The 24,915-nt window shown below is 53.2% G+C and overlaps 1 protein-coding gene and 1 long non-coding RNA gene across 2 annotated transcripts; one reads left to right on the plus strand and one right to left on the minus strand.

The window, feature by feature from the left end:
* Positions 1-538: 538 nt before the first annotated feature.
* LOC118516546 lies at positions 539-1,179 on the minus strand. The gene is made up of 2 exons (XR_004907906.1): positions 1,077-1,179; positions 539-1,004 (listed from the first exon to the last, which is right to left on the minus strand). It is a non-coding gene; the product is annotated as an uncharacterized LOC118516546 (long non-coding RNA).
* Positions 1,180-18,770: 17,591 nt separating this feature from the next.
* On the plus strand, positions 18,771-20,478 carry LOC118516547. Its single transcript, XM_036062493.1, has 2 exons — positions 18,771-19,719; positions 19,859-20,478. The coding sequence occupies exons 1-2, from the start codon at positions 18,771-18,773 to the stop codon at positions 20,476-20,478; spliced, it is 1,569 nt and encodes a 522-aa protein (XP_035918386.1).
* The last annotated feature ends 4,437 nt before the right edge of the window (positions 20,479-24,915 follow it).

Genomic DNA, 24,915 nt, shown 5'->3' on the forward strand with positions numbered 1-24,915 from the left:
TTGTCGGTAAATCTCGTGTCGGAGATCAGTATCGGTAGTGTAGTAATGATGTGGAAGAAAGCAGTGAAGTGCCAATGTTAGTGAAAATGGCTGGACCGTCACTTTATTCGATAGCCAATCGAATATGTTCGCCAGAGGATCCGTGTTCAAATACGTATAAGAACCAGATCGAGCTGCTGAAGCAGCATTTGGCGCCAAAGGACAACATAATAGCCGAACGCTGCAAGTACCACAAGTGCGAACAAGCAGCAAACCAGACAATAACGGAGTTCATCATCGAGCTAAAAGCGTTATCCCACATAACCAAAAAGCGATATCCGACCTTACTACGACCTATATACGGAGTCGTATATGTAGACTTATATGTACACTTACAGCAGTAATTAACAGACTTCGTGGATGAAAAAAAAGCGTGCCATAATTATAACAAACAAACCATAAATGTGAAATGTTTCATTCACGGTCCCGAAATTTTTCAACTGAGTTTTGAAACGTTTCATCCAACCACTTTTGAAATGAAATAAATCAACAATTTAAATTATTCGTTCAAAATTTTTTAGACTTTTATTCGTTGACTTTCGATAAGTTTTTTGACACAACAATCGAACACATCGAAGCTATGCTTTTTCTCCTTCTTACACACGTTGCGCGGGCAAGACACCGTCGAAAGAATAAAAAACAATACCTACATTTCATGGTAATTTTCACCGACTAGAACTAGAAGAAGAAGCGATATGGTCTTCTACGTCGATGGCAGATGTATCGTCGATGGCAGATTCAACCGCATCTAAAAATAAATCAGAATATCAGCACATGAATCACAATTTCATCTCATCCTAGAGGACAAATAGAAGAAGGACTAAAACTTCCCATGAACAGTGTGGTCAAAGGTTGACACTCCGACAGAATCGCACTGTTCTCTGAGTGCTGCTAATTGCCTTTTCCTTCTATACAAAATGCCACTCTTTTTCCAGTAACGTGCGTAATTTTCGTGTGACATTTCACTACAACCAATTGAAAAACAAGATCATAGTTAATTAAGTCAAAAATGCACTTTTATAAACAACAAAACCTACACCACGCAATATGCACCAAAGCACGCCTACAATTGTCAATTGACGAAGCAAAAGTTTTCAAAGCATTCTTCGATAAATAAAAAAGGCAACTGAACGAATTGGGAAAAAAAATCGAAGCTGATGAAATCATTCAAAAATCAGTTAAAAGGTGAAACATTTCCAGTCATTTCAGAAATATTTCAACAATTTATTTTTCTCCCATAATTTTTTTTTGCCGACATGAGATAAAATAGCACGTCTCGGAACCAATTTTCCTTTAAGACCACAAAGTCGGATAGTCAGTACAAGCTAAAATCTACCGACTTATATCAGACTTTGTGGTCGTAAGGAGGTTATGTGGGATCACAATCGTGTGATTTCGGCACGTTTTTGTCGCAAGCTACGAGATCGATTCGTCGCAGGATTGCAAAACTCCGGGTTGCGAACCAAGCTCCTAGCAGAAGGTGATCTCACGTTTGAAAAAGCTTGTGAGATTGGAAGAAGTTGGGAAGCATCGGAGCAGGAATGCAGAGAAATGCAAGGATCATCGAAATTGGCAGCGTTCAAGCAACGCACATCGTGGAAGTCGTCGGATAGAACGCCAGTAAGAAAGAGCAAGCGTTTGTCTACGCGTTCTTCACCAGCAAGGCATCGAGATAATAAATGCTTTCGTTGTGGTAGAGATTGTAGAGATTGATTGGATTACGGCATCAGCTTAAGGAGGAGTGTTAGAGATTTCAAGAACGGAACATTAACGGATGTCATTGGAGAACTGAAGTATGAACTATAAACAACGTTTAGAGTACAGCTGAATAAAATCTCTCTTTCAACTTGCACACGTTTTCTTTCTGTAAAGCGCCCCGTAGACGGGACATACTTGTACCCACTCGTCATACAAGTGCTCGAATCCGCATGCAACGTCCTAATTTTGTGTCACAAGCCCGCCGGCCATACAAAATTGAGGACGTTTTTACATGGGCTGAGGACATTCTGAGGACGTTCGGATTCGGGCTTATGGGGTGGTGTGTGTGAGCGTTTGCGCTCCAGGGGTATACATGTGTGTGTGATCACGCTTTTTGTATGTATTGTGATATGTGTTTTCTTTCGCCTTGCCACTATTTGCTTCACAAACAAAACAGCTCTTTTTTAAATCATTTATTAAAAGAGGCTTTGGCCCTCAGAGACCTCATCCGCCTCTTTAAACACTCCGATAGTATCCGATGCCGGCTCCGAAACACATCCGGAAGCTTCCTACGCCGGCTCCGTAAGAGAGCCAAAGGCTTTCATTGCACTACGTTTTTCCCGCAAATTTTTAACACAATTGATTAATGCGACGGTCCCTCCGATACAGGAGCGATCTCGACGTGACGCGGATGTTTTGGCTGGCAAATTTGCTTTGCCTTAACACAATTCTAATCCATAACAGCTACTGCGGCCCATGGTTTGTTTCCGTGCCGGCACCGTACCTGTCAAGTCTACACCGACGCGACAATACATACCAATACCGCGCGTTTACACGGTCGAGCAGTGGCATACACACGTATACACATGGACACAGGCTGTGGAAGAATTGACAGAGCAGCACAGAAGATCATTGCCGTACTGGCAAAGAGGGATAGCAATATGGAATGTTGCACACGAGCACAAAATTGGGTACAAAGCTGAGGACCTTGTGCGGAAACTGCTCGACAGGACCAGTGGGCTGTGTGTGGCGTTTGACAGCTCGAAGCGAGCACCCAACTGACATTTTATAGCAGGCTTATAGCTGTTTTCGAGTTCTTTTAGCTAAATCTCGATGCTTAATCTTGCCTTAGAGAGCAGCAGATTTAGCTAATTATAACAGTTCGAACGCGTGGTTTCACGTAGTTTTTTCACCCATTTCCTTCGGATCCAAGCTGTCATAGGCCAGAGGCGCTATGGCAGCGCAAATCAAAACAAAGCAAACAATAACACTCGGATTAGATTGTGATATGAATGAATGATTTTTTATTTATTCAACAAACCCATTCATGTTTCTTTCTCTCCGTTGCACTCCTCGTGTTCGCCAGTGTTCCTTTAGGGGGAAAAAACAAGATTGTGAGTTGAGAAATGATGCTCTTCGCCGTACATGAGATGCTGAACCATACCTCATCTCTCGCAGAAAACATGTTTCGGGAAGCGGCAAACACGAATCGATCATCACCGAGTGAAACTCCAGGCTACCGCAGCTCACCTACACGCAAATACACGATTAATCCTAACACCATCTGCATTCAAACACCGGGTCATGCGCTTCGGCTTATCCGTGCGCGTGCGACATCCTCCCCCCATCACATTCAGAACACGACTGTCGCTCAGCGTGCTCAGGGGAGAGCGAATAAAGAAAGAGAGAAACAAAAATTTGCAGGGGTGTCCAGGCGGTTCTAAAATGCGCGCTGCATGCCAGTACCAAAACGGCGCGCGAGAAACAGTTCGAGCGCCCCTGCACACGTGTGTTCGCTCTCTCGCACTCAGGGGCTCTCAAGCGGAGGATCATGGTTCGAGCAGTGCACGGCACATTGCGGAAAGCGAGAAAATGTTTGAGCGCCACTGCACGCGAGAGCGAACGGGTGTGTGCTGTGCTGCTCGTTCCAACGGCAAACTGGTATGGTGCTGAGCTGCTCTAAGAGCGTAACGAGCATTCGCGCACGAAGCGAGCAGTTATGGCGAGGATCGGGCAATTTTTTTTTGAGATTTAGCCTTTTTTGTATAACAGATGTCAGTTGGGCAGTACTGTCTCCGTGCGCGCTATGTTTTTGTGCAAAAAAAAAAGGAGTAAAAGTGCTTAAAAATCACGCAAAAAGTGTCATTAAAGCAATAAGAAGGTGCAATTTAGCGATTATAAGTGAAAACAGAGTGTAAATCGGCGAAAAATTGGCAAAATTATAGTGTAAACAAAGTGCCCATACATTTTGTATGGGGGTGTTTTTCGCTGAAACGGACGCTTAAATCAACGGATTTCGACGCGGTTTTCGCTGAAATCTCAAGAGTGCGTGCCAGTGCTGTGTAATCAAGTGAAAACAGATCCAAAATCGTCAAAAAAGTGGTGATTTTAAGTGTCAACAAGTCCCCATACATTTTGTATGGGGGGTGTTTTTCACTCATTTGGAGGTCACAATCAACCAATCTCCACGCGGTTTTCGCTGAAACAGCAAGAGTGCGTGCCAGTGAACCGACTTAGTGCAAAAAACGATGGATGCCGGCCGTTTCTGCGCCGAAAAAAAGTGTTTTAAAAGTTCCATACCATTACAGCAACAACAACGAGTGAGGTTTTGACATGTGCAAAAAAGTTGTCCGGATCCAGCCGGAAGTGGTCTTAAACGAAAGAACGTGTTGTGTTTAGTGGGTGTATGTGAAAACCGGATGAAAATCGGTCCAGTAGAACCGAAAAAACAGCGTGGGAAAATCCGGAAAGTGACGCTTCCGCGTGGCTTCCTTTGCCGGATCTCTAATATCTCGGCCAATTTTGTCCGGATCCGACCGGATGTGGTCTTAAAATGTGCGTGGGAGTCAGTGCTAGCTGTTATATGCAAAATACCGGGCTCAAATCGGTTAACAAATAGTGAAAAAAGCGTAAAAATGTGCGAAAAAAGTGGTGACAAAATCGGGAAACAATTTTTGACAATTTCCTTAGTGGTGGGCAAAATCTGACAAAATTTGACACGATTTTTGTAGTGATGGGCAAGACAAAAATTGGTGACATTTCGAAATTTTTTCTTTAACAATAAGGAAAATTTCACCGGAAAATTCGGAAAAGGATTTTATGTGGTGGAGAAAATTCGCCAATAATTTTCTGTGCCAACTCCGTATTTTTCCGCCCACCCGTTTCCGCCCCACCCGCGCCCAAAGGTGCAACTGAGTTGAATCTGAGTTGAATCACAAATATATTGTGAAAAGTGTCGGAAAATTAGAGGACGACCCTGGAAAATTCGGAAAAGTGTCGGGAAGTGTTGAGGACGAGGAGAAATAATTTTCGAAAGTGTTTCCACGGATTTCCGCCCACCCGTTTTCCCCCTGCAAACGTCAGTCCATCGACGTGGGCTTGAATCTGATTCAGATTCGTATTCAGTTTCGGCTCAAAACACTAAAAGTAGGCGGGAAAATTAGAAAATTGCCCGGGAAAATTCGGAAAAGTAGTGGAGGTGATAAGGAAAATCAGCAGAAAATTTTCTGTGCCGGATCCGAATTTTTCCACCCACCCGTTCGCCCCCCACCCCCGTTTAAAGTTCAAGCTGTCACTTGCCACCCGTCACTTGTCACTGTAAAGCTAAGAAACGCGGATCGGACGCCATTTGGAGGAGTTGCGCCTGGAAAAGTGTCTCTGGGTTTTCCCAATTTTCTGGCCGTACCCCCCAACCCGTCCCCTCCAACGACGCAGCTCGGCGAGACAAGGGCGAAGTACATCACCCCGCTCCCCTACCACCCACCACCACCCCCACAGAGCGGAAAAACCCTTCCCGGCAACGGTTTTTCCGAGTTTTCCCTGGGAAGGAGGGGAGACAGCGGTTCCGGATCTTCGAGGGAGTTGTTCGGGCGGGTGCCCCCCACCCACCCCCGTGGAAAACCGGACCGTTTTCCATCACCAGGCGGCGCCACAGCCGGAAAAGCAATCACCTTAGGAGTTTTCCGACCCTACCGGGAAAACGGGGCGTTTCCGAATAGGGGTTTCTTCGTGGGCCGAGGCCCGATTGGGTCGTAGAAGACCCCCCCGTAAGGGTTTTCCCCCACCCCCCCCCTGGAAAATAGGGTTTTTCCGGGCAGCCCCCCTTGCCACAATATCTGCTGCACCCAGGCAAGTGGGGTATCAGTCGACGCGGCTCAGCGAGACCTAGCAAAGGAACACCAGCCCGCCCCCCTACCACCACCCACCACCCCACCGAAGCGAAAAAAACCGGCTTTTCCGCGATTTTTCGCGTTTTTCCTGAGGAAGGAGGGAAATGAGAGCTTTGCGGTCTTCAGTGGAGTTGTGCGGAGCAGCATTTTACACCTAGTCGCCGTTGGACCGGAGACGATCGGACGCCATTTGGGGGAATTAGGCCCGGAAAAGCGCTTTTTTGGGTTTTCCCAATTTTCCGGCCGCACCCCCCAACCCGACCACTCCGTCGACGCAACTCGGCGAGACAAGGGCGAAGCACATCACTCCGCCCCCCTACCACCCACCAGCACCCCCCCAGAGCCGGAAAACTCTGCTCGAAATCGGTTTTTCGCGGTTTTTCCCGATTTTCCCGGGGAAGGAGTGGTCAGGCGTCTTCGGGGTGTTCAGAGGAATTGTTCGGCGTAAATTACCGCATCCAGACCCCCCCCTCAGAACGCCGAATTTTCCATCGTTGAGGGCACACCAGCCGGAAAACCCATTTTTGGGGGCACCAACTTTTCCGGCTGAATACCATCGTGTGACACATCGATCGAAGCGTCTCGTCGAGAGGAGTGGGGAAAACACCACCTCATCCCCCCACCACCCACCATCCTCCTCCTAGAGGCGAAAAACCCTGTCGTGGTGGATCTTCTGCGGTTTTTGGCTATTTTCGCAAACTAGGAGTGGAGCTAGTGGCTCTGGGTATTACCCAGCCACAACTTGAGACGCAGGGGATGGATGAAGACGATCAACCCAAGCAAGTGAGTGTGCCGTACAAGCTACGGCCCAGAAAAGGTTCGGTGGCAGTGGCGCAGCCAACAATGATCGATCGTCCGGCCACGCCATTGATGGAGATGTGTTACTCAAGCGACGACGACGAGATGAACAGCACTGTCATCGCGATGCCGGAATCGTCGTCGGAGCGCGAAACAATGGAAGTGGCCATGGACTTAGAGCCACCAACAGTTGTTCCGGACAACGAGGCAGTTGTTGTGCCCATCGACGCGGGAAGCCATGCCCTGCTGATGGCACAAATGCAGAGCATTGGCGCTCTGCTTACGACGACGCTGGAGGAGCTGCGACTTTGCCGAGAGGAAAATGCGACACTTCGTCGCAAGAACGAGCTGCTGCACACGGGCACTCGTTCGGTGCTCGAGTTGCAGACTGCAGCGATCGAAATTTCCCAGCAGCCAACGGGGCACGGCGGCAACCGGGAGAGGGACCGGAAGCGTCAGCAGCGGTTGAGGCGGCGAGAACGTGAGCGGCAGCAGCAGAAGCAGCAGCAGCAGCAGCAGCAGCAGCAGCAGCAGCAACGACAACAAGGCGAGCGCTATGTGCCACCACAGCTTCGTCAGCAACGACAGCAGCAGCAGCAGCAGCAGCAACATCGTCCGTAACAACTGCACCCACAGCAGCAGCGATCACAACAAAGAAAGCTGACTAAGCCTGAGCGCATTGAGGTGTCGCCCAATGAAGGCCAGGATTGGGAGAGCCTCCTGCTGCTAGTACAAACGGCAGTCAGGACCGACGAGCAGTACAAGCCGCTGAAGGACCATGTCGTCTTGAGCCGCCGCACCAGCAAGTCGTTGCTGCGACTCACACTCAGCCGCAAAGCGAATGCGCAGTTCATGTTGCAACAGATCCGAGCCATCGTGGGCAGTGCTGGAGTTTGCCGGCATGTTACGGAAATGGCGTCAGTAGTAGTCCATGACGTCGATCCGCTAGCCCAAGAGGAGGACCTCACTTCGCTGCTCGACAGCAACTTCGAGTCGGGAGCGGGTATTGTCTCCACCACTATTACCAAGATGGCTGACGGCACCCAGCGCGCGTACGTGCGACTGCCCGCGAAGTTTGCGAAGGAGCTTGAGGGCACCAAGATCAAGCTGGGCTTTTGCGTCAGCAAGGTCAAAGCCGTGCCACCGACCCCTCGAGAGCGTGTTCGCTGCTATCGCTGCCTCGAGCTAGGTCATTGAGCCCGTGATTGCCGTTCACCCGAAGACCGGCAGAACAAGTGTATACGCTGCGGCGGGGCGGGGCACACGGCGAAGGCCTGTACCTCGCCAACAAAGTGCATAAAGTGTGGTGGACCACACACAATTGGTCACACTGACTGCGCCCGGTCGGCCTTGGTGTGACCCCACAGCTGCGCGTATTACAAGTGAACTTGGGCAGAGGAGAGAGGGCCCAGGATATCGTCCTCCAGACTGCCCGAGAAAAGAAAGTGGACGTGCTCTTGCTGTCGGAGCTGTACCGACCGCCTGCCAACAACGGTCGATGGGCCTTCGACTGCTCGAAGAAGGCTGCCATCGTCGCTACTGGGTCGCTTCCCCTCCAGAGGATCTGGTGCAGCAATACGCCGGGACTCATTGCTGCTGAGATCGGCGGCACCACATTCATCAGCTGCTACGCCCCGCCTCGTCAGCCCATCGACGAGTTTAAGCGCGTCATCGAAGTGGTACAACTTGAGGCGCTTTCCCACCCACAAGTCGTCATAGCCGGCGACTTCAACGCTTGGCACGTGGAATGGGGAAGCGAGCGCAACACCGAGAGGGGGGAAGAGCTGTACAGTGCCATCCAACAGCTTGACCTAGCAACACTTAACCAGGGCACGACGAACACCTTCGATGGCAACGGAGCGGCAACAGCGAGCATCGTAGACGTGGCGTTTGCGACATTATCCATCGCGCAGCCAGGAACATGGAAAGTGTGCGCAGAGTACTCTTACTCCGACCACCGTTACATTACGTACACAGTTGGCCCCACGGTTCCCGTCGCAAACGAAAATACACCACCACGGAGAAGACAACAGGGGCGCATCCGATACGCGGGTAGGCGGTACAAGATGACGCAGTTCTCGCAGCGAGCCTTCCTCTCAACGCTGCTGGATGAGCGGTTTCCAGAACGGGCGGTCAATCAGGAAAGCATGGTCGAGATTATGCTCGCCGCGTGTGACAAGACCATGCAGCGGGTCACAACGTCGCATAGTGATCCCCATCGCGACCTGCACTGGTGGACGCCGCTGCTCAGACTGCTGCGAGAGAACTGCGAACACGCCCGTGATAGAATGCAGCAGACCAGCGATCTTCAGGAGCGTAGCATCGCCGCAGCAGCACACCGCACAGCGAGGGCGGAGCTGGGGAAGGCGATAAAGGCCAGCAAGCGGAACTCGTTCCAGGAGCTGATCGACATCGCCGAGGAGAATGTGTTTGGAGCCGGATATCTCGTCGTTCTGTCTCGCCTTCGTGGTGGACGGACGCCACCGGAGACGGAGCGGGACAGGCTTGAACACATAGTGTCCGATCTCTTCCCCCAGCACCCGCCCCTCGTCTGGCCAGAAGCGGCAGACATCGTGGGAAACGAGCAGGCAGGAGCAGTAGCAGCAGTGACTGACGAGGAGCTCCAAATCATCGCGCGACGCATGGCCAACAAAAAGGCCCCGGGACTCGATGGTATCCCGAACGCGGCGGTGAAGGCAGCCATCTTGCAGCACACGGGGGTTTTCACAGCGCTGTATCAGGACTGCCTCGTCAACGGCACATTTCCTGCAGCGTGGAAGAGGCAGCGCCTCGTACTCATCCCGAAGCCAGGAAAACCCCCAGGATTGAGCAGCTCGTACCGGCCCCTGTGTATGTTGGATGCACAGGGCAAAGTGCTTGAGCGCTTGATTCTCAACAGGCTGAACGAGTTCCTTGAAGATCCACAGTCACCACGACTGTCGGACCGGCAGTATGGCTTCCACAGAGGGCGCTCAACCATCAGCGCCATTCAGAGGGTCGTTGAGGCTGGCCAGCGTGCGATGTCGTTCGGTCGCACGAACCGACGCAACAAACGGTTCCTGTTAGTAGCTGCGCTGGACGTGAGGAACGCATTTAACACGGCCAGTTGGCAGGCCATCGCCGCTGCGCTGCAGGCGAAAGGTGTTCCCGCAGGCCTCCAGCGCATCTTACACAGCTACTTTCAGGATCGGGAGCTGTTGTATGAGACCTCCGATGGCCCGGTAGTGCGGTTTGTCACGGCAGGAGTTCCACAGGGGTCTATCCTAGGCCCCACCCTGTGGAACACAATGTACGACGGTGTGCTGGACATCGCCCTGCCGCCTGATGCGGAGATCCTAGGGTATGCCGATGATCTGGTGCTGCTGATCCCCGGCACAACCCCCGAGACGACCAAAGCTGCAGCGGAAGAGACCATCACAGGTGTGATGGATTGGATGGCTCAACACCACCTTGAGCTGGCGCCGGCGAAGACGGAAATGGTGGTCATTTCGAGCACCAAGGCCCCAACGCAGATCACCGTCCGAGTAGGCGATGTGGACATCACCTCGACCCGCTCGATCCGCTATCTCGGCGTGACCCTCCAAGACAAGCTGTCGTGGCTGCCGCACCTCAAGGAGGTCACCGAGAAGGCCGGAAGGATCGCCGACGCCACATCCAGGTTGCTGCGTAACCATAGCGGACCAAGGGCGTCGAAAGCGAAGCTGCTAGCTTCGGTGTCCGAATCCGTAATGCGCTATGCAGCACCAATATGGAGCAGCGAAGTGAGAAAGTGCGAGCCTCGTCGTTTGTTGGAGCGTGTCCATCGAAAGATGGCACTGAGGGTGGCACGAGCATTCCGCACCGTTAGGTACGAGACTGCCACCCTCTTGGCTGGTCTGACCCCCATCTGCCTGCTGGTGGAAGAGGACGCCCGGGTCTACCAACGACTGAGTGCTGCCAATCGCACCGACACGAAGGCGAACATCCGCAAACAGGAGGGACAGGCCACCATTGAGGAATGGCAGCAGCGGTGGGATGCAGAAGCCGACACCAGTCGGTACACGCGTTGGGCGCACCGTGTACTACCTGACATCAACAACTGGCAGTCAAGGAAGCATGGAGATGTCTCCTTCCAACTGTGCCAGGTCCTCTCCAGACACGGCTTCTTCCGGGACTACCTGTGTCACAATGGCTTTACATCGTCCCCTGACTGCCAGTGGTGTAGCGGAGTCCCAGAGACCGCGGAGCACGCAGTATTCGAGTGTCCGAGGTTTGCCGAAGTCCGTCAGCAGCTTCTCGGCGAGGGAAGTACGGACCCCGTCCGTCCGGAAAACCTCCAGCAGCACCTATTGCGCGACGCCGAGAGCTGGAGCCGCATCAGCGAAGCGGCAAAGCGGATAACGGCTCAACTCCAACAAGCCTGGGACGACGAGCGGGCAGCCCTAGCATCCCAGGGCAACGAGCAGCATGCGGAGGATGTCGCCGACTTGGAGGCAGGGCGAGCGGAAATCCGTCGAGCACGGAACGACCGTCGGAACGCGAGCCGCCGAGCAGCCAGGGCACGGCAACGGGAAGAACGGAGAGCTGGACGTCCCCCATCTCCACCACCATCACCCAGAACAGCGGCCCGCCGCGCAGATCTTCGGCTTTGTTACCGATTTGGGTGGTTGTCCCCTTAAACGACGGGAAATTGAGAGACGCATCTGGCGAGAGTGAAATAGTGAAAATCGGTTGAGTGGTTTCCGGAAAATTAGTGAAAAAGTGTATTTAGTGAACAACTTGTATGGTGGCAAGTGCGGGCTGCCACAGAGGAAAAAGTTTTTCGTGGAAAACTTGCATACAAGTTATAGAAAATCGTGCTCATCCGCATGTCGTCTTGGCGGGTGACTTTAATGCCTGGCATGAGGACTGGGGTAGTGCCAGGACGAAGGAAAGAGGCGTTGAACTCGTAACGACCACGAGAGCTACGAGCTTGAGTTGCTCAACCGTGGACGTAGACCAACGTTCGTGGGCAACGGAGTGACCAGCGAGAGCATCGTTGACGTCACTTTTGTTAGTCCTTTGTTAGCGCATCAAGATTGGAGAGTGTTGGATAATGCGTCGGCCAGTGACCATCGGTACATTAGGTTCACTGTTGAACCTAATGGCAACAACAGCAGCAGTACCAGCAGGCGAAACCACCAGCAGCCGTCAAGATCTCGTCAGCAAGCTGTTCCGAGACGTGCAGGTAAGATGTGGAAGACTCGGCAATTTCAGGTCGAGCCATTCAAGATATCGTTGGACGCAGTCCGGTTCCCTGAAGCCGCCACATCACCGGAACAACTTGTAGCCCGACTATCCAGAGCTTGCGACGAGGTGATGCAACGAGTACGAGCCCCGTCGTACAACATCCGGCCTCAGCTTTACTGGTGGACAGCAGAGATCGCAGCGCTGCGCGATGCTCTCCAGGCCGCTAGCGAGTACGCCCTCAGTCGGAGAAATCCGGATGAGAGAGCCGCAGCCGCCGAAAGAAAGCTGGAGGCAAGGAAGGCTCTGACTCGAGCAATACGACGCAGCAAGGAGAATGTTATGGCAGATCTGATCGCGCAAGCCAACGACCACCTGTTTGGCGATCTATACAAGATCCTTAAAGCGCGTTTATAAGGCGGTCGTGCCCCGCCTGAATCAGATCCAGTAGTGCTGAAGAGGATTGTTGACGACCTCTTCCCACAACACCCGCCCTTCCGATGGCCTGCGGAAGGAAGCAGCACTACCAGCAACATCCAACCAGTAGCAGAGGAAGAACTGCTTACCATTGCGGGGAATCTCGCAACTCGGAAGGTGGCATCCCGAATGCTGTTCTACGCACCGCCATCCGAGAACATCCTGCAGTTTTCCGCAGAGTGTACCAAGAGTGTCTTGACCGGGGTATATTTCCCGCGGCTTGGAAGAGACAGCGCCTTGTCTTGCTGCCTAAGCCGGGAAAGCCGCCTGGAGAATCCTCCTCGGTCAGGCCTCTTGGCATGATCGACGGTCCGGGGAAAATCCTCGAGAAACTGCTTTTGGACCGACTCCATGTACACCTGGAGAATCCCGATACTCCACGGCTCTCCCCAGCCCAGTATGGGTTCCGGAGAGGAAGATCTACGATCATGGCGGTTCAGCGAGTGGTGCAGACTGGGCAACGCGCCATGCTGTTTTATCGGACGAATAGCCGCGACAAACGTTGCTTGATGGTCGTTTCTTTAGACGTTAGAAACGCATTTAATACGTCAAGCTGGTCGGCAACAGCAGCAGCCCTTCAGCAGAAGGATGTTCCTGCTCAGCTTCGAGCGATACTGGCCAGCTGGTTCGAGGACAGGCAGCTTATTTACGACACCGACGATGGCCCAGTTACGCGGAGCCTATCTGCTGGCGTCCCACAGGGGTCCATTTTGGGCCCCACCCTGTGGAACGTCATGTCCGACGGCGTACTGGGTCTTGAGCTGCCGGATGGAGTGGAGGTTGTTGGCTATGCCGACGACCTTGCGTTGCTGATACCCGGAACCACTCCACAGCAAGCCTCCCAGCTGGCCACCGCTGCAGTGAACACCATCAGCAGCTGGATGACGACGCATCGGCTCGAATTGGCGCCTGCGAAGACGGAAGCCGTAATGATTTCCACCATGCGGACCGACCCCGAGGGATACGCCATTGACGTCTTGGACACGCAGCTGCGATCTGCGAAGACGGTCAAGTACCTCAGGATCATCGTCGACGAACAACTATCCTGGCGACCACACGTCGAGCACGCCTGTGCGAAGGCGCTCCGTGTGGCCAAGTCGGTCTCGCTGATGATGCGAAATCACAGTGGTCCGAAGTGCGCCAAGCGTCGTCTTCTTGTGTCAGTTGTCAATTCCATCCTTCGATACGGCGCTCCTGTTTGGCACGCAGCAGTCGAGCGCCAGGTCAACAGAAGGATGTTGATTCGCGCACAACGAGAGTGTCTGCTGAAAGCGGCGTTCGCATTCAGAACGGTGAAGTACGAGACAGCTGCAGTACTTGCGGGTGTAATAGCGATCTGTTTGCTGGTGAAGGAGGACGCTTGCTGTTACCATCGGCAGCACGCTGCAGCAGACACAGCCGTCAGTGGGACACCAACAGCAGCGCAGATTCGGCTGGGAGAACGCCAAGCTACGATCCACGCTTGGCAGGAGCAGTGGGATGCTGACGCGGCAGCGCCGAATGCCTCACGATTTGTTCGTTGGGTACACCGCGTCATCCCCAACATCGAGCAATGGCACTCGCGGAAACATGGAGATGTAAACTTCGCTCTGGCACAGGGATTGTCGGGACACGGTTTTTTCCGTGACTACCTGTGTCGCATGCGGTTTGCCTCGTCTCCGGAGTGTCCCCGCTGCTCCCACGAAGCTGATACAGCCGAGCATGCCTTCTTCCACTGCCCAGCTTTTGCAGCTGTTCGGCATCGGCTCCTGAATGGTGGAGGGTTCGAGGACCTGAACCCAGATACTCTGGCATCGTATCTCCTTCGCGATCAGAGATCGTGGAGCACCATCACGGAGCTGGCTGCAAATATTACCTCCACACTCCAGCGGCAGTGGAATGAAGAACGTGCCAACTTGGCGGCCACAAATGCAGCAACCAGTCAACCGGAGGATCCGACAGCACGTCAGGCCGTGTTGACTGCCCGCAACCAACGGCGGAACGAAGCACGGCGTATTGCTCGTGCCGTTGCTCGCGAAGAGAGGCGCCGTAGCGGCCCTCTTTAATCGCCCCCGTCATTGGCAACTCTTGCGAGGCGGGTTTTAGTTCGTGAGCGGGTGCGACGCCATAGGGCACGAGTTCGACAGCAGCAACATCAGCGTGAACAGGAAGAAGAGGAGGTGACCTTTTCTTTGCCCGAACTGTTCCGTAGCATCGAACCCAGAGGTGATGAGTCTCGGCGACAGGCTATGTCGTCGGACGAAGATGCCGCCGTCACCTCTGCTACAACATCCGGCCGCTAGCTGCGCAACAACATTCTCCATCAGAGTGGTGAGCCAATCACCGTACAGCGCCAACATCAGCGACGTCCACTGGATGGCAAAGAGCGGAACAAAGGGTCCGAGCGTGAATGCCCGTTATAAGGGCCAGACCCCACCCTCCACCATGCCTCGCGGCGCTTTGTGGAGGGGATGCGGGCTGCGCACGTCGTGGGGTTTAGTCGGTAAAAATCCGGCATGCGGCTTCGATGGAGAAGCCGTATCTAAGAAGATTCCCCACGACGTAAAAGAACAAAAAAAAAGCCAGTTATTCCTGTGTCTATCACAACGTACAGCTCCGCGTTGGCGATAATAAATTGTGAAAAAGTGGCGTAAAATTGGCGAATTTCGCATTAAATGTGCTCATAAAAGCAAAAGGAAGTGATTAAGAATATAAAGAAAGCGAAATTAGGACGCGAAATCAATTAAAACGGACGATAATCGCCAAGCTTGTTTTCATGTGTGATAGTGTTAGTGCGGAGCACCCTTTTCGGATGTGTCGTGTTTTCGAAGATTTTTGGTGTCCGGAACACAGTTAAAGCACAGAAAAGCGTAGTAAGGCGTTAGTTTCATCGATAGCGAGCGAGAAAAGAGTGAAAATTGGCGGAAAAATAGTGTTTATACGGCGAGGAAAAATGCGGGCACCGCGTGGCGTCATGTGTGTAGCGGCGTGTGTATGTGCGGCATACGTGGCGTCATGTGTGTAGCGGCGTGTGTATGTGCGGCATACGTGGCGTGATTGGCGAGTTTAGGCATAGAAAAATCCGAGTGATATCCTCATGAGCGGTTAATATCGATAGCTTACCATCGCTGGATAGTGTTGTGAGTGATATTTCAACGGGAAGAAACGTGAAAGTCGTTTGATTTTCGTGCATAAAAGATCAACCGCGTCGGGACGTCATCGCACATAGTGTGGAGTTGGCGAAATTAAACACAGATAAAGGAGTTATATCTTCACAAGCGGTTATAAATCGACAGCTTACCATTGCTTAAAGTGCCGCGTGTGATATCTATGCGTGTGAGCAGCTGGAAATTGCTTATCTGTGCGAAGAGGAAACAGTCGATATTCGGCGATAATTTTCGGCGATAATTTTCGGCGATAATTTTCATCCAGCGGGTGAAAGGCGTTCGGATTAACGGCAGGACGGCTGTTTTCTGGCGGAAAAACGCGGATCCGGACGAAAGGAAGCAGCTCCAAGTGCAGGAAAAGTGCGTGTTGTTTTGATAGTGGGTGGTACAGGGCGGTGTATACAGGCAGTTTTCATCCACGGAATTTCGGCATTTCCATCGCGCCGGATCTGGAAAAAAACAGTTGTAAAGTGTACACTGGTTACCACTCAACACTTTAAATCGAAAACTGCATCAAAATCGGTGAATTTTCACACTTTTTACACTGATTTTTGTGGGAGCAAAATACCGCGTGGTTTGACGTCCAAGGGAAGGTGACAGTTTTGACAGCGCCGTCATTCGGAAGGTGACAGTCTTGACAGCGCCGTCATTTGGACTCATGCCTTGTCTACACGAAGTGACAGACTGAAGCGGAGTATACACGTCGGAAATTTTTCCAAATTTATTCAAATAAGAAATTTATTTCTTAAGAATAAATTTTTCCGAAATCGCTGGAAAATTCGGAAAACAACGGGAACCATCACTCTACCCATTACCGCTCCTCCCCCACCCCCCTTTGAAGTCCTGAGCAGCTGCAACCCAGCTTAAACTTTCAAACTTTCGGGAAAATTATTAAAAGTTGCCGGAAAATTCTGGAAGGGGTCGCAAAAATTCGAGAGGCACCCGAAGTTTTGGTGGAAAATTCTTCCACCCCCCTACCACCCATTTACCATTCGCGGTTTTCCGGGCTTATTCCGGAGAAGGAGGGGAGTTAGAGCTTCGTCGTACTTGGAGAAGTTGTACGGAGGGGCGAGCTCCATCCATTGCGGCGAGAATTTTCACCACAAGAGGGCGCAACCGGCAATACATCATCGGTTTTGGGGGAACTGCCGGCCCGATAACATCGAACGACCCCTCTATCGACGCGTCTTGCGGCAAGGAGTGGGGAAAACTTCAGCCTGACCCCCTCCCACCACCCACCACCTCCCCGAATGCGGAAAACCATTTCCTGAAGTGGTTTTTACGGGTTTTCTCGGGGAATTAGGGGAGATTTGCCATCGGCGTGTTCGGCAAGGTTCTACGGAGGGGCGATTAAAATCCAGCCCTGATTCGCGCCGCATCGTTCTCCACCGCTAGAGGGTGCCACATTGTTGACATGAGCAGGCAACTGCGTCCTCGGACGATGTCCGTGGACACAAACGTGGGCGTGGGTGTTCGGAAACCTGCGATTGGCGAACCAAAGGTGCTGCTTACTCACAGCAGCATCTCGGCAGGCAGCAAAGCGACGATGGCGACTACTGGCGGTAACTCCTCGGCGGGCATTACGACGCAGGGCCCCGCGACGGAAACGGCGTTGCAGACGGTGGTCGAGTTGCTCAAGGCCACTGTCGAGAAGCTCACTGATGAGCAAAATACCTGGCGACTCCTTGTTCAAACTCTTGACGAGGAGAAAAAGACGGTGGCTGCTGAGCACCAAAGGGCGATGGCAACGCTGCGAGCGGAGCATGAGCGGGCGATGTCGGCGGCGCAAATGGAATTCCGGCAGGAAATCCAACTCCTGCGCAGTGAAGTTCATCGTTTGATTGAGCTTTGCTGCAGTAAGCTGAGCGGGATTCCCGCGGAGGCCGGCTCGTTGCAACAATCGCAGCCGCAACAACAGCAGCGACAGCAGCAACAGCAGCAGGCGAAGCAGCAGCAGCCGAAGAAGCAGCAGCAGCAGCAGCAGCCGGAGCAGCAGCAGCAGCAGCAGCAGCAGTTGCAGCAGGGCGATATCATCGGCATCGGCAGCAACCTCTACTGAGGATGGCGGTTCGTGGGTTGAAGTGGCGCGCCGTAAGCCAGCACGAAAGCTGACTGCCCCGCAGCAGCAGCAACAACAACAGCAGCAGGTACGAGCTTCGCAACCAGCCATCGGCTCGTCGGCAGCTCGGCCTTTGGCGGGGGCTCCTTCCCAGCTTCACCACCAGCAAGGGCCTCAACGGCAGCAACGTCGCAAGCCGGATGCAATTGAGGTTGCGCCGGCCGAAGGCAAAACATGGGAGGACATGTACCGGTTGGTTCGTAATGCCCCGGAGTTGGCCGACCTGCAAGGCGTGCTGGGGATTGGTCGACGAACCTCCCGTGGCCGACTTATCATGGATCTGCCGGCTGGGGCAGATTCCGAGGCGGTCTTCAAGCGTGTCCAAGTAGTCTGCACGAACAACGACATCATCTGCCGTCTGGTCACGGAAATGGCGGAAGTGCGCATTGAAAATGTGGACCCTTTGGCCTCTGCCAAAGACGTGGCGGAAGCGCTGTCGCAGCTGGCGGAGGAGACGGTGCTCGAGGCGGAAACTCGGCTGCACAAGATGTGGGACGGCAGACAGATGGCCCGAGTACGAGTGACAGAACGAGTGGCGGAGCGGCTGGTGGACAAGACTGTGCAAGTACTCCACATCTCATGCACAGTCAGCCGGTCACAGCGAGCGACGATGGGCTTGCAGCGATGCTTCCGGTGTCTGCAGTTCGGCCATCTGCAGGCCAAATGTCGCAACGAGGTAGACCGATCGGCGGCCTGCATCCGCTGCGGGGAGCCGGGCCATCTGGCTCGGGACTGCGAGGCGGACATTCGCTGCGCAGTCTGCAAGGGCCCGCACCGGGTAGGCAGTCTCGACTGCAAACCTTGAAAGTCCTGCAAATCAATCTCGGGCGAAGCCGCGCTGCACAGGAATTGATGCTGCAGATGGCAAAGGAGGTAGGCGCGCACGTCATCATTGCCAGCGAACTCTACAGGCCTCCACGTGACAACACCAAATGGGCGATTTGCGTACAGCAGAGTGTGGCAATCATCGCAACAGGTGAATATCCCATCCAGCATTTTGGAGGAAGCGCAGCTTCGGGATTGGTGGTCGCAACCATCGGGGGTATCACCTTTGCCAGTTGTTACGCGTCGCCCAGAATAGGCACTACAGAGTTAACCGACTACCTGGAAGCAGTGTAGATGGCACTCGAAGGGCATCCTGCGGTGGTCTTAGCTGGTGACTTTAATGCGTGGAACGAGGAGTGGGGTAGCGCCCGCACCACACAGCGAGGCGAGTGCCTGTTGGGGACGGTTAACCATCTTGGGCTGCAAACGCTGAACCGTGGCAGTGAGCCAACGTTCGCCGGAAACGGAGTAGCACGCGAAAGCGTAATCGATGTGAGTTTTGCCTCGTCAAACGTCGTGGTACCAGACGGATGGAGTATTGTCGAAAAATACTCTGGCAACTACCACAAATATGTCACATTCGGCGTGGCCATCCCAAGTATGCGAGCAAATCAGCATGGACGTCATCAGCAGCCTCATCACCAACAACAGCGACGAGGAGGGCCGCACAACACCAGCGGCCTAGCAAGGCATGCAGAAGTGAGGTGGAAGACGGCTCAGTTTGATCGTGAGTGCTTTGAGGTAGCGCTCTCGAACAGCCGCTTCAGCCTCGCCTCAACTCCGGAGGAACTGCTCGCCGGCCTTACTGCTGCCTGTGACGGGGATATGCAGCGTGTTCACGGGCCGACTTTCCGCCTCTCGCCGAAAATGTATTGGTGGACACCTGAGATTGAGCGGTTGCGAGAGAGCTGCGAAGATGCCGAGGGACGACGTCACCGGGCCGCCACCCCAGAAGATCGGGCCGCCGCATCTTCCGACCTTCTGAGGCAACGCAGGCTGCTTGCGCAGGAAATCCTCCACAGCAAGGATCGATGCATGCAGGAGTTGATCGACAGCGTGGAGGATGATGTGTTCGGGATGGGGTATAAGGTGGTGATGGCTAAGCTGCGTAGTCGCACACCACCAGAGACTGATCGCGCAGTGCTCCAACCGATAGTCGATGCCCTATTCCCGACACATCCACCGTTCGAATGGCCAGCGATTGAGGCGGACAGTGAAGTGGAGGCGGTACCACCGATCACCAGTGAGGAGGTGATCTCGGCCGTGGCGAGGATGGCGTCTTCGAAAGCCCCGGGACTTGACGGCATCCCGAATACAGCAGTAAAGCGGCAGTTCGCCAGCTCCCGGAAGTGTTTGCACGAATTTTCAACGACCTTCTGCAGCAAAGCCGGGCAAGCCGCCTGGGGAAGCTTCCTCCCACCGTCCGCTGCTCATGCTGGGATCGGTGTCCAAGGTGTTTGAGAGGCTTATCCTCAATCGCCTTAACGAACACCTGGAGGAGAGTAACAACACCCGACTCTCACCATCCCAGTATGGCTTTCGTCGTGGCCGATCAACAGTGCAGGCGATTCAGCGCGTCGTGGAGCAGGGCCAGCATGCCCGGTCCTTCCATCGCACCAACAGGCGGGACCCTCGATGTCTAATGGTGGCAGCATTGGACGTCAGGAATGCGTTTAACGCGGCCAGTTGCGAGGCGATAGCGCTAGCTCTGCAGGAAATGCGCGTTCCTGCGACGCTCCAGAGAATCCTGCGCAGCTACTTCTCGGAGCGAGAGCTAGTGTACGAAAGCAGCGAGGGACCGGTGCGGCGGAAAACATCAGCTGGCGTTCCACAGGGGTCGATTCTCGGCCCCACCCTGTGGAACGCGATGTACGACGGAGGTGGTGGGCTTTGCCGACGACCTCGTCGTCTTGACGAAAGGCACCACACCACAGGCGGCAGCAGAAGCGGCGGAGACGGCGATAGCGGCGATAAGCGCGTGGATGACGGCGCACCACCTTGAGCTCGCCCCAGCAAAGACGGAGCTCGTGCTCATCTCCACGATGCGGCGTACCAACACCAACTGCCCAGTCGTGGTCGACGGCGAGGGGAGATGGCCCGCCAGGACCATCAAATACCTCGGCTTTATGCTCGAGGATCATCTTTCCTGGAGGCCACACGTCGACTACGTCACGGCGAAGGCAGTTAGGGTTGCGCAGGCGATCTCCAGACTGATGCGCAACCACAGCGGTCCGAAGGGCGCGAAGCGGCGACTGCTGGCCTCAGTTGTAGACTCAACGATGCGGTACGCGGCGCCAATCTGGCACGCGGCAGTCGATTTACAGCAGTGCCGACGGAGATTGGCTCGCGTTCAAGGATTATACGCGAGACCGGTGGCACGAACTTTCGTCTCGGTACGGAGTGAGGTGGCGACAGTTCTGGCGAGTGTCATCCCTATGTGGCTGCAAGTGAAGGAGGATGCCAGATGTCACCAGCGGCGGCAGGACACGGGTGTGCCTCTCACAGTAGCCCGAGCAGAAGAGCGGAGACGAACTATCGAGGCGTGGCAAGCGGAGTGGGATGAGCTGGAACCCACAAGCCGCTTCACGAGGTGGACCCACCGAGTGCTCCCGGATATAGCGTCATGGAAGAACCGACGCCACGGTGAAATGACGTTTCACCTGGCCCAGCTACTATCAGGCCACGGTTTTTTCCATGACTACCTACACACCAAACATCTGTCGCCAACATCAGACTGTGTGAGATGTCCGGGGGTACCGGAAACGGCGGAGCACGCCTTCTTCAGCTGCCCGCGGTTTGCGGAAGTCCGTCGCGAGCTATTGGAGGAGGGGTTGGCAGCGGCGGTGACTCCGGATAATATCCAGCAGTACCTGTTGAAGGACCAGCAGCACTGGAGTCGTGTGTGCGAAGCGGCCAAGCAGATCACCACAGCCCTGCAGCAATACTGGTACGTGGAGAGAGCTACCAGTGCGAGCGTGGATATGCGTGAGGCCGCGGTGCGACTGGACGAAGCGCACGAACGCATTGTCCGTGAAAGGAACGAGCGGCGAAATGAAGCGCGGCGGCTCCGAACTATTGAGCGGCAGGCGGCCCGTGGCGAACCGCCACCTCCACGCCATCCGGACGGCCGCCTACTCTCAGAGGCAGAGATTACGGCGAGAGAAGAGGAGCGGCGAAACATCCGAGAAAGAGTCCGTCGGCATCGGGCGCGTCGCCGCCTCGAATTGGGCGAAGCCGTTAATTGTGAAGAAATTTTGCTTGCTCTGTTCGGCAATGAGCAACTAATATGAGGGTGCATGCAAGAACCAGCAAAGAAGATAGGAACGATTGTAAATGTCGCTTGAGATGCCACAAATACATCAAGGCGATAGCAATATCAAAATATTTGCGACATAGGCGTATGACAGGGCCCTTTAGTTTAACCAACCCTCGTGGTAGCAAACTGAAGGGTGGAAGAAGGCTAGGGGCTTATTTTCTCGTAGGGGGAGGCATTCAAAGCCACAAATTTACAAATATTGTAATCTCGTGAGCGGGAGAATGCTGGAACCGCATACCAAATAAAATCCGACCTTTATCTTTAAAAAAAAAGCCAGTTATCCCTGTAGTGGCGTTTGACAGCTCGTGGCGAATAGTACAGCTCCTGTGTGATCATTGTTTATTGGCGGAAAAAAGGTGCAAAAGTACTAAGAAAACGTCCGAAAAGTAATATTTGAGCTAAAAGACGGCGAGATTTAGCGAATACAGGTGAAAACGGAGCGAAAAACGGTTAAAAATTGACAAAAATATCGTGTCAGCCCCCATACATTTTGTATGGGAGGGTTTTTTTCACTCTTTTAGTGGTGAAAGTGAACCGTTTTTCATGCGGTTTTCACTGAAAACGCAAGAAAGGGTGCCCGTTTAACGATTTTTGGCGAAAAACGGTGGATGCCGGCGATTTCCGCGCGGAAATTAGTGGAAAAACATTTCTTCGCGGAAGAAGAAGAAGAAGAAGTGGCATTTTCTGAAGTGCGCAAAAATTCGTCCGGATCGTGCCCGAAAGTGTCGGAACGGATAGAGCGGGTGGCATTTAGTGGATTTTGGCGAAAACCATACCAGAATCGGTGAATTTTCGACGGAATAACAGCATCCGAAAGTCGGAAAATTGACGTGTTAGAGTGACAGCCCGAGCCGGATCTCAAATAACTCCACCAATTTTCAACGGATCCGGCCGGAAGTGGTGTCAAAACACCGCGAAAGGAGAATCTAGTGTCCATTAACAAAAACCGCGGTCAAATCGGCGCAAAAACGGCGGAAACAGAGAAAAAAGTGCAGTGACAAAGACCGAGCACGTGTTTTGACAGCTCTGTCGGCGATATACCGAATTTAACACAAAAGTGTTAATAACTTCGCGGTATAGAAATAAGGGAAGTGTTGGCGACTAGGGACCTCGCCTAAATGAGGCTCATCTACCGATTCGCCAGAGACAACGTTCTCATCCTTTGATTCCGCATCCCTATTATCCTTCCAATCCACATCCGCCACTCCTTTCGTTATGTGTTGTGTTGTCTTTGTTGTAAATGTTTTACGTTGTGCAACGTGCGATCCGTTGACGGAGCAATTGCATTCGAGGGCAATTTTCTTAGTGCCGTTAAAAGGAGGCAGGCTTGTGTTTTTTTTTGTCTGTTGTAGTGTGCTCCAAGTCAGTCCAGCTTTGGTACAGCGGGGTGCGGGAGTGGTCGGCGGGTACAGCCTCGTAAACAGCGGAGTCACTCCAGCTGTTGCGAGATGGAATCCGCCGATCGCTTTTGAGTTCGATGTTGACTTGGTCGATCACGGGCTGTGTCATTGCTGGGCTGCTTGGAGAACATTGCACGCAGAAAAAATTATGTTTGTACTGTGCAAATAACTGTGCTTGTTTGTTTCAGTCCCAGACCCATAATAGAAAACCGGACCAAACCAACCCCCCATCGAAGCCATAGCCACAGCAATAGAACCGGACCAAAAAACCTACAACACACACACACACACACACACCCACACAATAGAAACGGACAGCAACCACCCATCTTCCCTGCACAACCGAGCATGCCCGGGATATGGCAAATAACTAGGAGGAAATGCCTAGTTAATTTTGTTTCATTGTTTTTTTCGTGAATGTAAATCACAGTCACCACATTCAGTGGTGACAATACGGCATCAGTCCGTAATACTTTAATAAAATAAATAAATAAATGTTAATAACTTCGCCAATTTCCAACGGAATCGAGTGCGGTCTTCACCGAAGTGCTTGTGTCCGCGAAGCGCGAAAAAAAATTTTTGACATTTTTTTACCTTTGCATTGAAGGCCCGATTCGCAAATCGATAGTGGTGGGCAAAATCGTAGTGATGGGCCCAACGGAAATTAAAAATATCAATTTCCAAAAAGTGGCCCGAAAATCCTGGTTTTTGGTGTGTGTGTGTGTAGTGGAAATTGGGAGCCCCCACCCACGTTTAAGTCCAGAGAAAAATTCCGAAAAGTGCTTTCGCGGGCTCAGGACACAGTGCTCGAATTTTGGCGAGAGTTTCGTAATTTTCCGGCCGCCCCTTTTCCCCCACCATCGTCCGAAGACCAACGAACCCGCTGAATCTCCGGAGATTAAGCGGGAATATTTAAAATTGCGCGGAAAACTAGAGAAAGGCTGCGGAAAATTCCTCAAACAGTTGGCGAAATTCCGGGAGTGTTCGGGCAGTTCAGCCATCTGCTCGACTGCTCGAAAAGTGCTCGAACGGCTCTGCAAAGTACCAGAACATCTCGGTAAAACCCGGAAATTCGGCGTAAAGCTCCCCTGGAGCGCTTAGGTCGACCTGGACGTCTAGCAGTCTAAGGCGAAGTGCTCGAAACTGCTCGAATCCTTCCTGAGGCAGTTTCTTCGCGTCGTGGGAGCACTGAGAGTGCCGCCAACTTACACCACGGCGGCCTCAATTTTTCAGTATTGGAACTATGAACGATCAGAAGAGGGCATTACGCCCTCGCACGGTGTCCGTGGACACTAGCAGCGGCGTGGGGCCGAAGAAGCCCCCAACAACCGGCGAGCTGCGGGTGTCTGTCTCCCGCTGCAGCGTCCCCTCGGGGAGCAGTAGAGCGCAGGGCCAGATGACGATGCAGGCGCTCCAGGAGGTGGTGCAGTCCTTGAACGCCACAGTGAAGCAGCTCACCGAGGAACAGAACACCTGGCGTCTCCTCGGCCAATCGATTGAGGAGAATAGAAACGCGGCGGAAAAGGCGCATCAGCAAGTCATGGAGGCGCTTAAGCTGGAGCACCAGCGGGATTCGCAGCTCCTGCGGGACGAAGTCCGCAGCCTGCTCGAGCTGCTTAGCAGCGTCATGAGCGGAGCTACTTCGGAGGGCGGTTCGCGGCAGTCATTGCCGCCGCAACAACAGCAGCAGCGGCAGCAGCAGCAGCAGCAGCAACAACATCAG

Source organism: Anopheles stephensi, unplaced genomic scaffold, assembly GCF_013141755.1.
Source record: "Anopheles stephensi strain Indian unplaced genomic scaffold, UCI_ANSTEP_V1.0 ucontig318, whole genome shotgun sequence".
Lineage (NCBI taxonomy): Eukaryota > Metazoa > Arthropoda > Insecta > Diptera > Culicidae > Anopheles > Anopheles stephensi.